Below are 12757 nucleotides of genomic sequence, written 5' to 3'. Positions count from 1 at the left end.
GCATCTAGAAATTCCATGACTTGGTGTACTTCGGCATAATAACTACAGATTAAGAAATTACGGGGAGACTGCTATGTACTTAGTAAAATAGAGTCAATTATTTAAATTTTTTTATTTTCTTCCTAATTCAAATTTTGATCCTCCAATTTGCGTCAAAATACTCAGCAAGATCCGTGATCAAGCTATGAAAGTTGTCGGTAGACTTGGAGTCATCGTGTGTATTATGTGTACTCGTTGTGACTAAAAGTGTAGATATAACATCAACTGGTTCTGGATTAAATATTCCATCGGTACAGAAAATATTTGTTTGCTATTCAGCGCAATATATTCAGTGCTAAAGTATGAAATAAGATGGGAGTGTTTGATGTCAGCTGTAAGAAGCCCCTGAACGCTGAGGATACTCCTTGTACTGATGCGGGTGACATTCGACAGTTTCGTTGATATTTTTCCTTGTAATGCTTTGAGGAAGGTACGGGAGGGAAAGTTAAAAATAAATGCTGTAACTTTTATAGTTGGAGCAATAAAAATTTACTAAATTCGTGTTTATCAATAAACTTCGACGATCTGAGAACTTTTAAAAACAGAAAATTCTTAGAGGTCGTATTTTAGATTTCGACGAAGAATTAGGATGCCTCACGTGTATAAGAGTAAGACGGACCCTGCTCGGAAACTCCTATGTAGAATGTCCTGTATAAGTTTTCCTAGGTATCTCCATTTCCAGCCCACCCATCCATGACTGTTATCACGACAGTGAGGGTTGTCTTTCTCAGTCTCAGGGTCGATCGTTGAAATTGCGAGCGACGACTTCGTTACATCGACAAGGAACTCCTGCCGCGCTGTCGATAAGATCACGATGGTCTTTTTCGACGTAGCTTTTTAGACCAGTTTCATCATAGGCAGGTAAATATTCAAGCGACATTGCAGCAGGATAAAACTGTCCGCCTGTTGACTCATCGATGATTTGCTGTAGTTCCGCGCCCTGCCCATTGTCGTCATAGATAATCATTGATTGTTTTTCCAGCGATGACGGATTTCTGAATGGTAAGCCAGCGAGCAGGTCCACAAGCGTCACTGGTAATCCGGACTCAATGTCAACTGGTTCATCCAGCGATGATGGAATATGTGACAATGTATCAGGAACAAATAGTTTTTCTCCTGACGCTGGAAGTACGGGCCCTATGTCAACTGGCTCACCCAGCGATGACGGAATATTCAATGTATCAGGAGCAAATGGTTCTTCTACAAACGCGCCTGTAAATGACAGCGGAAGTACGGGCCCTATGTCAACTGGCTCACCCAGCGATGGCGGAATATAAAACGCATCAGGATCAAACAGTACTTCTTCTGACGCGTCCGTAAATGACACTGAAAGTCCGGGCACCATGTCAACTGGCCCGTCTAGTGATGACGGGATGTACAACGTATCAGGATCAAGTGGTTCTTCTACTGATGCGTCCACAAACGACACTGGAATTCCAGGCTCCATCTCAACTGGCTCTTCCAGCAATGACGGAATATACGCGGTATCAGGATCAAGTGGTTCTTCTACTGATGCGTCCGCAAACGACACTGGAATTCCAGGCTCCATCTCAACTGGCTCTTCCAGCAATGACGGAATATAAACGGTATCAGGATCAAGTGGTTCTTCTACTGATGCGCCCGCAAACGACACTGGAATTCCAGGCTCCATCTCAACTGGCTCTTCCAGCAATGACGGAATATAAGCGGTATCAGGATCAAGTGGTTCTTCTACTGATGCGTCCGGAAACGACGCTGGAAGTCCGGGCTCCATCTCAATTGGCTCTTCCAGTGATGACGGGATATACATGGTATCAGAATCAAGTGGTTCTTCTACTGATGTGACCGCAAACGACGCTGGAAGGCCGGGCTCCATCTCAACTGACTCTTCCAGCGATGACGGAATATACGTAGTATCGGGATGAAGTGGTTCTTCTTCTGATGCATCAACAAAGGGCATTCTATGTTCTGACTCCATGTCAACTAGGCCATCCGTCAGTTCATCGTCTGGGAGAACTACTCCAGACTGTGACTCCAACTCGTGCTCAAGCGCCTCTGAAATCGGCGGCGGGTAATGCGATTCCACAACAGGAACTATAACTTGGTCTGTAGATGGGTATTCCCCAACTGAGGGTGGCCCTGCACTTTGCATGTATGGAAACACTTGGGCCGCCACAGATGGCAGGGGCAGCTGGTCTAAATATTCTGAATAGTCTCCTTCAATTCTCGTGTGCTCGGGAAAATCTGACGTATGTCCGTATCCAGGACTAACATCGTGATCCACGTATACATTTTGTTCGAACACGTCACGTCCGTCATCAGCTGGAGGGTGAGGGTGCTCCCCACTCTCAGAAGAGCTGTCTTCTGGCTCAAATCTGAGAGTCCAGTGTAGAGTAATAATTTTTCCTGAGTCTGATACAATCTCACCAGATACAGTGTCTCTGTCTCCGCTCAAATGAATTTCTGGGGTATCTGTAACGTAGGCAAAGTCGTCCTCGACTCTCATCGGTCCATCTGTTCCGTCAGTAGTTTCCCCTAAGTACTTCACGCTCAACTCTGTTGCCTCTCTCGGTTCCTCGTGTTTGTTTCCGCACTCTGTGCTTCCATTTTTGGTGGTCGTGCACGGCGGTAATGAAGTCGTCACTTGCATGTCCAGGTTTCGAGAAATCGCTATCTTATTCGAGTCATCGGTGTTGTTTTCTGACCTCCCACTGGTGTAATTGAGGTTATTAGAAACGTTAGCTTTAGGATTAGGTGTAGTGATTTCGACTGAGAGGCTTCCAGTGTCCCTCTTTTCTTTCTTCTCTGGACTACTCCACTTTTCAGATTCGTCAGAGACGGACTTTTCATCTTCATCCTCATTATCCGCAGATAATAGCCGTGACTCCATTGTTTCACTTTCATCGTTCGAAACATCTCTCTTTCTCCTGAATGACCTGAACTTTTCTTTCTTTAGCTCTAGACCTCTGTCCTCCATACCTTGGTCATCGTCGAGAGCTGCAGAAGTACCACCCTTGTCGTGATTGAGTTTTCCATTCTTTTCAGCATATTTTTCTATCCTAAACGGAAGCAGTATTGTGAGAATACCGTATTCGGATTTAACTTTTTCCTCTCCATTGTGGTATGAGCTATTCTTCAGTAACAGCGTAGGAGTGTGATCTGGCTTTTGTGAGCTTAAATCAGTTGGTCCTATCACTTTGGGGTTCGTTTCCAATACAGGAAAAATGTAGTGCAACACATTATGTTTTTTATTAAATTCTTTGTTGTCTTTAGTTCTCTTTCTTTCCTCCGAACTGTCTAATTTCGAGTCACCAGTTGCTAATGTAGCGTCTTGTGTTGTAATTGCATCGTGATTGGCGTCCTCTAGGATCTTGTAATTGGTCTCGAGAAGATGACTGACATCTTTTGTCCAGTCATCATTTACGCTGCTGCTGAACTCCGGGAGACCAGAAAACAGATGGCGCCAGTCAGCGACAAGATCTGGAAAAGAAAATGTTTAAATGAGCACTTGTCATTTCGAAAAAAGGGAAGTTAATAATTACCCGTTTCTTCAGTTAGACGATCAAAATCACGTACACTTCAGTTAGGACATAGTCATAATCAAATATAATCTGTAATCAAACAATTTATAAAAAAGATTTTATCACTACAACAAAGAAAGATCAGTGACCTGGTCGTCATTAGTTTCCTGCTTACTATCATCTGTAAACATTAACATCTGCACATTTACTCAAATTTTATCTGTTAAAATATTATGACCCCCAGTGATCGAAGTATGTAGATAATGATAAACGCAAGTGAAGACAGAAGTAAGTAACTAGAATCAAGACTTTGTTTAAATATGAAAGGTACTACAGTGAGGAAACATGACAACCTACGTGCACATACATGGAAACAGGTCTGTAACCAAACAGTGTGTGTTTCACACCTAGCGACTGAGCCACACGGTGTAGCCGCGCGGTCTTGGGCGTCTTGTCACGGTTTGCGCGGCTCCCCTCGTCGGAGGTTCGAGTCCTGGGGTGTGTGTTGTCCTTAGCGTAAGTTAGTTTAAGTTAGATTAAGTAGTGTGTAAGTTTAGGGACTGATGACCTGAGCAGTTTGGTCCCATAAGTTCTTACCACAAATTTCCAATTGTCCCTAGAGACTGATTTCTAAATTAAGTAGAGAAATGAAAATTCCTGTATGTTACTGTTAATTAATTTCGTGGGCGAATCATAGTAATAAAATTTAAATAAAACAGAAGTCAGTGTAGAACTACTTTCACAATTAAGACTTTCGTTTTATTTACATTGCGACAGTAGTCAACTGATTCTGATTGACTGTATGTCAAAATAAATTCAATAAAATTTGCTCCACGATAAGCACTCTGATATTTATGAGAAGGTAAATGTTTGAAACACAAAATGTGTACATCCTGTCAACCATATATAATCGTCAACTCTCATACTGAATTGTTAAATGAGGAATGTAGCTCATGTAATTGAGGGGTTATTGAAACTTGAGCAAGAGCTTATCAGATATTCTGTAAACATAATTTTAGAGGACTAAATATTCTTACTATACCCTCATGATGTGTCAATAAAGAAATTATATGTGACTTTACATGCTTTCCCGACGGATCTGTTGCAAATGCACTTCTCGCGTTTGGCGCCGTAACTTGCACAATATTTCATCGATGCAACTGCTCGACATCTTCAGGTGGTAGTAGCTGCTGCTGTCATCGCTACAAGGCGCGACTGAAGATAATCGCGCGGCGGCTATGAAATGTTGTGCGAGTTACACATTACCATCCGGCGGCAAACCCGAGTAGTGTATTTGCAAGAAATTAATTATTTAAAGAAGAGCTGTACAGCATTGTTAACCTCAAACACTGCCCTCCCTCCTTCCTTGCAGTCCTTTCCACCCTCTACAACGTAATCCTTGCCACCGGCTTCTGCCCCGCCCTTTGGAAAACTTCCTGTGTCGTGATGTTTTCCAAACCCACCAAGCCTCCGTCTGATGTCTCTTCCTATCGCCCTATGTATGTCACCTCGGTGTTCAGCAAGCACATCCTTACCTGGAGCATCCATCACCACCTTCACCGAAACCACCTCCTCCCCAACACCCAATGTGGCTTTCGACCTTCCTTCTCTGCCGATGACCAACTCCTATGCCTCACTCATCTCCTCTCCCTCCAACTTAACTCCCGTCGCCCCGCCATTTTTGTCTCCCTCGACCTCGAAAACGCCTACGACCGTGTCTGGCATCCTGGTCTCCTGTTTAAACTCCATACCTACGCCCCTCCTGTCAACTACGCCCATCTGATTGCCTCCTTCCTCTCTCGCCGCCCCTCCTACGTCACCATCCATAACATCGATTCCCGCACCTTATACCCGTCTGCAGGTGTGCCCCAGGGATCTGTCCTCTACCCTCTCCTCTACCTCCTGTACACGGCAGATATGCCCCAACCACCCCCTCCAGTACACCTCCTGCAGTATGCCAATGACACTGCATTCCTTGCCCTCACTCCTACCCTCCAACGGTCCCAACGCCTTCTCCAGAATCACCTTGACCTTTTTGCCACATGGTGTACCCAGTGGCTCCTGAAACTCAATCCTTCAAAGACTCAGCCAATCATCATAGGTCATACGACTCGCTCCTTCCGGCTCCTTGATTTCTCCCTTAACATCTGCACCCATCCTGTCTGCCTCTTCCCCACCCTCATCTACCTTGGCCTCACCATTGACCATCACCTCACCTGGATCCCTCATCTCCGCTCTATACAATCCAAAGCACACAACTGCCTCTGACTCCTCAAACTCCTCTCTGGCCAGACATGGGGGCTGAATCTCTATACCATCCTCCACACCTACTTATCCTTAACCCATCCCATCCTCTGTTATGCCAGAGCCGCCTGGATATCCCCCCCCCCCAAATTCTATAAGTCCCCCAGAACCTCGAGCGCCATGCACTCCTCCTTGCCTTCTGTATACGCATCCCATCCCCCGCATGGATCCTCTACGACCTGATTCCTTTCCCCCAACTGCTCCTATTCCTCGAACATATCCACATACTCTACACCTCCTGCTGCCTTGATCCCCCTCATCCCCTGGTTTTCCTCTCGTCTCCAACCCCCGCCCTCTGCTATACCTTCACTGTTGTGTCCCGCCTTACCCTCCATCTCTCCGCTCCAGAAGTACCAAGTATCGTCGCCAGAGTGCAGCGTGGTCGCATGAAGTGAAAATGGCGACTCCACAGCAGCGTGCACAAGCAGTAGTGTGGTCTGCAGAAACAAAGTCGCCGATTACTGTGCAAAGAAATTATTGTTACGTGTATGAATGTGATCCACCTGATGTGAAAACAATTAAGGAATGGTATAGGAAGTTTCTGGCAACAGGAAGTGTTCTGAAACATTCTGGCAGTGCATGTTACAGAGTTTCAGAAGAGGCAGTTGAGGACATCACACAAACGTTTCTCAGAAGCACATGTAAGTCAATTCGTCAAGCATCTAGGCAACTTGATGTGCCTCGATCAACATTGCATCGTATAGTTGACCAGCGTCTTCGTATGTGTGCTTACAAAGTGCAAATTCTGCAACATCTGACGCCGAACGACAAACGACGCCAACAACAATTTGCTGCAGATATGCTGCAGTGTATTGATATGGATGCCAGCTTCCTGCTAAAGATGTTTATTCTTAGATGAAGCAACCTTTCATCTATCCTGAAGGGTTAATAGGCATAATGTTCGGATTTGGGGTTCTCAAAATCCGCATGTTGTCATTGAACATGTTCGTGATAGCCCTAAACTAAACATCTGGTGCCGGCTAATGCACAACAGGATTGTTGGACTGTTCTTCTTTGTGGAACAAACAGTGAATGGGTCAGTGTATCTGGATATGTTGGAGCAGTCTGTGTACCCTCAGATACAAGACTTGCAAGGCCACATCTTTTTTCACAAGATGGAGCTCCACCGCATTGGTCAACGACTGTTTGCAAGTTCCTGGATAGGAAATTTCCCAGCTGTTGGATCGGACGCGGAGGACCCATTACCTGGCCACCACGTTCACCCATCATTACGCTGCTTGATTTCTTCATGATCGTATGAACTTGCCAAGAAATTGAATATAGACTCGGTATTCTTTGGCTACAAATGGTTCACATGTAGAGATGTATTGATAAATAAATAAATGCTTTGAGATGCTTTACAATGTGGTGCATTTTTCATTGTCACATCTACTGTGGTTTTTTTCTGGTTCTTTGAAATCAGGAACGTTTGAGTGGGACACCCTGTATTACACTCGCACACTACATATGTCCTCCATTCACTCAGTCAGTCTCTCGAAAACGCTCACACAATCAAACCACAATGAAATAATAATTTTCGAATGTACTGTTAATTATGCTAGATATCTGTGGCAATGAAACGACAGAAAATTCCAGGAAATTATTTATATGGACCTGTCCTCTTGGTTGTAGTTTCGCTTCATACTATACGTGACTACCTAACACGGTTTCACAATGCCAGCACGGTTATTATACGTTTTAGGTAAAAATTTATATCTACAAAAGTATTGAAGTTATTGATTTGAAATTTTAGCAGTGTGGATCTGTTATCCATAGAATTTGGTGCACTAATTATGTGAAAGATCTATTAATATTTAATATTACTTCTTTAGATTCATAGAGAGTATGTGTAACGTAGCATTAGTCAAGTACAGCAGCTCGCTCGACCCAGTCGCCGGCGTCAGCTGTGCGAGCGTGAGAATCAAAATCCGCTCTCCTTCCGGCTCCATGGCAAGCTACCCTTTCAATACAAGATGACAACTTTGCCTCATTCTCCCTACAGCCAGGGTCTCTCACCTTCCAACTTCCATCTGTTTGGCGCAGTGAAGGATGCACTCCACAGGAAGCAGTACGTGGATGGTAGGGACGTTATTAGTGCAGCAAGATGTTGGGTCCAACATCGACCAGTAGAGTGGTACCATGCGGGAATACAGGATCTCCAAATGGGACGTAACATCTGAGGTCATCAGTCCCCTAGACTTGGAACTACTTAAACCTAACTAACATAAGGACATCACACACATCCATGCCCAAGGCAGGATTCGAACCTGCGACCGTAGCAGCATCGCGGTTCCGGACTTAAGCACCTAGAACCGTTCGGTCACAGCGGCCAGCTACAGGATCTCCCATGAAGGTGGTCGCGTTTAACAGAGATAAGTTGAAAAATAGAGTTTTTGTAGCCAAAAGAGGGGGAGTAATACGGCGCATTGGTTTCCTGAATAAAAGCAACCCTCTTTCAGAAAAAAAAAAAAAATGTGTTGCATTATTTACTGAACAGCCCTCGTATTTCTGATAATTGGTGACTTCATCGCCACTTGCGAGTTTTCTCATTGATCGCTCTCTTATTTCAGTATGGCAATGTCGAAATTGGACTGTCAGCGAACCTAATGCAATGCTTATAGAATATTCAGTGAGAAATGGAGCTCATTTTCTAAACGTTCTCCCACGCAGACGCTGTCCTACCACAGGCAAGGATGACGCCGCATCCGCCGTTTTTAAGTTTCAAGGTATAGCTGGAGCCGTTTCATGGTTGAAACAGCGATTTTGTGACCTACGACATTCAAGGTGACACTGGGCGAAAATCTTTTTTACTTGCTTATTCTGGCGCTGAAATGCACAAACCCAGGTGTAGTCACTAGTGAACTAACATACATTCAGTTAAAGGGACAGCCACCTGCCTACTTCGCTTCTCATTAAGTCTCAGTGGCTCTCCCCATTGTACACGGGCCACGACGTTGCAGAACTCCCTGCCAGTCCTTCAGACTTCACTAAACAATCTCTAAGCCCGTAGCACTTGTGCCATGAAAAGGCCAATATTCGCGCTCCGTGTGCAACAAACTCATTATACTCTCGCTAATTTGACTCTCACTAGTCAGGCCTCTCCATAACCCGGCTTGGACACAAATGACAAAAAAAATGAATTATCATGCGCAACAGTGATGTCAGTTAATTAAAATGTACAAGAATGCTACACATGTCTGAAACTGTGAGTTTACAGTTCAGTATCATGGCTGCTGAAAGGAAACACGTTACGCTGCGCATCGGCATTTACGGTAAGTTGAACCGAAGTTCTTCGCACAAAGGCATTGCTGCTGAGTACAGTGTTGGAATAGCTACTTTCTTATGACATAAAACATAGATGTTATTCGACAGCGTGCAAACCAAATCGGGAAGGGGTTGGGAAAAGGAACGTTATGCAAATGAGGGAGATGGAAGAACTGGACGTAGCTGCTCATACACCTCAGAACACAATTAAAAGATCAGTTTTCTGAAACACCATAATTGGCTTCCATTGCGGCACAGAAGTTTGCAGCTGGGCTAAAAGATGCCTACAACCTTCCTCTATAATGGTGCAAAAGCATGGTGCCCTGCGATGTCATCCTCGCGTTTGACGACTTTTCAGAAGCGAAGACCAGAACTCTGGTTCATGTGACCTGTGAGGTGGGCCACCGAATTTAACAACAGTTCTCTCTAACATCACCGTTGATGTGTAACGCGATGGGAGGGTCGTTACAAACCCTATTACTCACATCTGACTCCTTTTGACACCTCTGAGATGGAGATCAGAATGGCGACACAGCTGCGCAGGGTAGCCGTTCTTTAAATATGGAAGGTACTACTGTGAGGAAACATGAGAACGTATGTGCAGATACATGTAAACAGGTCTGTAGCCAAACAATGTATGTTTGACACCTAGAGACTGAGCCGCGCGGGATAGACACGTGTCATGGTTCGCACGGCTACCCCTGTCAGAGGTTCGAGTCCTCCCTTGGGCATGGGTGTGTGTGCTGTCCTTAGCATAAGTTAGTTTAAATTAGATGAAGTAGTGCGTAAGCTTAGGGATCGATGACCTCAGCAGTTTAGTCACATAAGACCTTACCACAAATTTCCAAACAGCTACACCCAGTGTTGAAATCACGCAGTTTCCTCATGGGTGGCCAAGCAGAAGACTTCAGACAAAGTGCCGCTTGGAATTGCCACAAAAGGGACTCAGTGGCTTATAGAGTGTCAATGAAATAGGGCGTTGATTCCCGCACATTCCGCAGTCAAAACGCCAGTTCTTGACAACCTTTGACTCTACTAACCCCCACGGACATTTCAACCCTCTCTAAAGACATTGTAGGGCTGCTTTCTCACTGATTCAGAAATCGCAGTGCGACCTTAGTTTTTGCTCTCATGCCCACACTGGAATCACTAGCGTCCATTGAAAATCATTCAAGCAAATTCGAATGTAATCTGAAGCAGCAAAGAGTGCTTATCATTTTTCTGCCCACTTGCTTCACGCCCCCCCCCCCCCCCCCCCCGCCTCCTATGGCATGGCCATGGAGGGGTACAACATTGACTCATACGCGAATACAACAGCAAAGTGTCCCTCTGCGATCCCCTGCAGTTTGGCTGTACCCTCAGTGACACCTGTCCACATTTACTGAGAATTTTAAAATGTGCCTTTACAGAGAAAACCTACAAATTAGCCCTATGCGCCTGCAGGAAGACAACCTGCTCCAATGGCAGCTGCCTGTCTGCAGGCGAGCTCTACTTCTCAGATCTTCTCTGTAAAGGCGCACTTTTAAAATTCTCAGTAAAAGTGAGCTGGTGTCACCGAAGGTATTGCCAAACTGCGGTGTCTTAGAGGGACCTTTCCTGCTGTATTTACATCTATATCAATGTCGCAACCCTCCTTGATCACGCCACAGAGGGACATGAAACAGAAGGGCAGAAAATGCATAAGCACTCTTTGCTGTTTCAGATCATGTTCAAATTTTGTCGAATTATTTTCAACGAATCAAAATCGGTTACAATATGTACACAAGAGCAGAAATTGTGGTCTCGCTGGACGCCTAAGGGGTGCGATGACGTTTAAAGAGGACGCAGCCCTACAACGTCTTCAGAGAAGGGTTGAAACGTCCGGAGATGCCAACAGCGTCGAAGGTTGTTAATAATGTCGTCTTGTTGCTCATCGCACTGACAACTGTCATCTTGACCCGCGGAATGTGTGGGAACCAACACCACAAGGAAAAAGTGTTCATCGACACGCTTCATGCCACACTCTGAGGCCTTTTTGCATCTATTCTGAGCGACGTAGTTTCTGAAATCTTTGGAGAGGCCACACGTAAGGAAACTGAAAGAATTCAACGCTGGGTGTCGCCGTTGTGGCCTCCTTCGCAGAGGCGTCAAAACAAGTAGAAGGAGTAAAACGTGAGTAAGGCCGGTACTACACTATCATATTTCTTTGATAAAAATATCAAAGATATGATTAAATATTCGTCAAATTTGTTTGACAGAGATATCGTGTGGCGCTAAAAAGGGAGATTACACGTTATCACACTTTTCGTCGAGGTTCAAAATGACTGACAACAACAACTTGTTATTAGGCGCAACCGTTGCATGTACCACAATTGCACTGTGTGTGCATTTGGAAGGGAAAGGGGGGGGGGGTGTGGGGGGTGTGAAGAAACGCACCTGGCTGAAACTGTGGGTTTTACGACCGACGAGACGATAAAAGCATTCAAAAAATTTGTTAGGTGAGCTTCTAGTGGAGGACGTCAAGTTGTACATAAATTACTTAAGAATGGATTAGCATACATTTCAGTATTTGCTCAGTGAAGTGTCTCGTCATATCACAAAGCACAATACTAACTCACTTAAGAACTGCTATATCTGCAGAGGACAGGCTCACAGTAACACTCCGATTACTTGGTACAGGAAAGAGCTACTCTAGCTTACAGTACAGCACTCGAATACCACAGTGCACATCAGCTAAAACAATACCTGAAACGTGTGAAGCAATTTATAAAGCACTAAAGGGCCACTATCTGAAAGTAAATTAATGTTCAATACACTTTATGTGCATTAGGTATTATTTTTATTGTAGATCAAAGTAATAATTACGTATTGTGTCCAACAACTACAAAATTAATAGAAATGTATGAAGCTGATGAGCCGCTTTACAATGTGAGGCATTCTGAGTTCAAAAGTAGATTAAGAAGACTGGAGAGCTCAGAAAATTTATAAAATGAAATATGTATGTCGATACGCAGTTTTGTGCTTTCTCGTGAGAGTAGCTTGAGCGGAGACCATTAATTGTCTTTTTGTCGTCAGCTGTGCACCTGGGCCGAATCTCACTGCTAATGACCTCCGCAATTTTTTTGTAGCTCTCCAGTCTTATTAATCCGTTTTCCTCATCAGCTACATACATATCTATTAATTTTGTAGTTGGCGGTACACTCGAATTAAACTTCACAGCCATGTTTGCAAACACACTACTGGTGACAGAACACTGAAGCGATGCTAGCGTTCCAAGTGGTAACATTTCACATTGCAGTGAACAGAAGACAAGCGACTTTTATGATCAAACCTACAGCGAGGCCTAGATTTGATCATATTCATTCGACGACAGGCGAAATTTGACGAAGTTCCCTATTACACCATCCAACTTGACATAAATAAAATTTCCCATAAATATTTGACATATCGACGTTGACAAAGAAATATGATAGTGCAATACCTGTCTAAGAGGGGGTTGACGACTTTACCATCGTGTGACACGTCCTTGATGGCGTTGGCCAAAACTGTGGTGGTATTTGGTGCCAATGTGACAGGAGTAACCCACCTCACACTAGAGATGGGTCGAACTAGTTCATTCCCGTGAACTACTTCATTCATTTCACTCTTTGCCGTGAAGCGTTCAAATGAAG

The 12757-nt window shown here is 44.4% G+C and overlaps 1 protein-coding gene across 1 annotated transcript in view; it reads right to left on the bottom strand.

The window, feature by feature from the left end:
* Positions 1 to 372: 372 nt before the first annotated feature.
* LOC124596058 overlaps positions 373 to 12757 on the bottom strand; it is a 93794-nt gene continuing 81409 nt past the window's right edge. Inside the window, exon 2 of the mRNA XM_047135034.1 lies at positions 373 to 3498. Within this exon, the coding sequence (XP_046990990.1) occupies positions 773 to 3498 (2726 nt within the window). The 3' untranslated portion in view covers positions 373 to 772. The remainder of the gene's footprint in view (positions 3499 to 12757) is intronic.

Source organism: Schistocerca americana, chromosome 2 (genome assembly GCF_021461395.2).
Source record: "Schistocerca americana isolate TAMUIC-IGC-003095 chromosome 2, iqSchAmer2.1, whole genome shotgun sequence".
In the NCBI taxonomy this organism is placed as follows: domain Eukaryota; kingdom Metazoa; phylum Arthropoda; class Insecta; order Orthoptera; family Acrididae; genus Schistocerca; species Schistocerca americana.
This window is presented reverse-complemented; position numbering and strand designations above follow the sequence as displayed.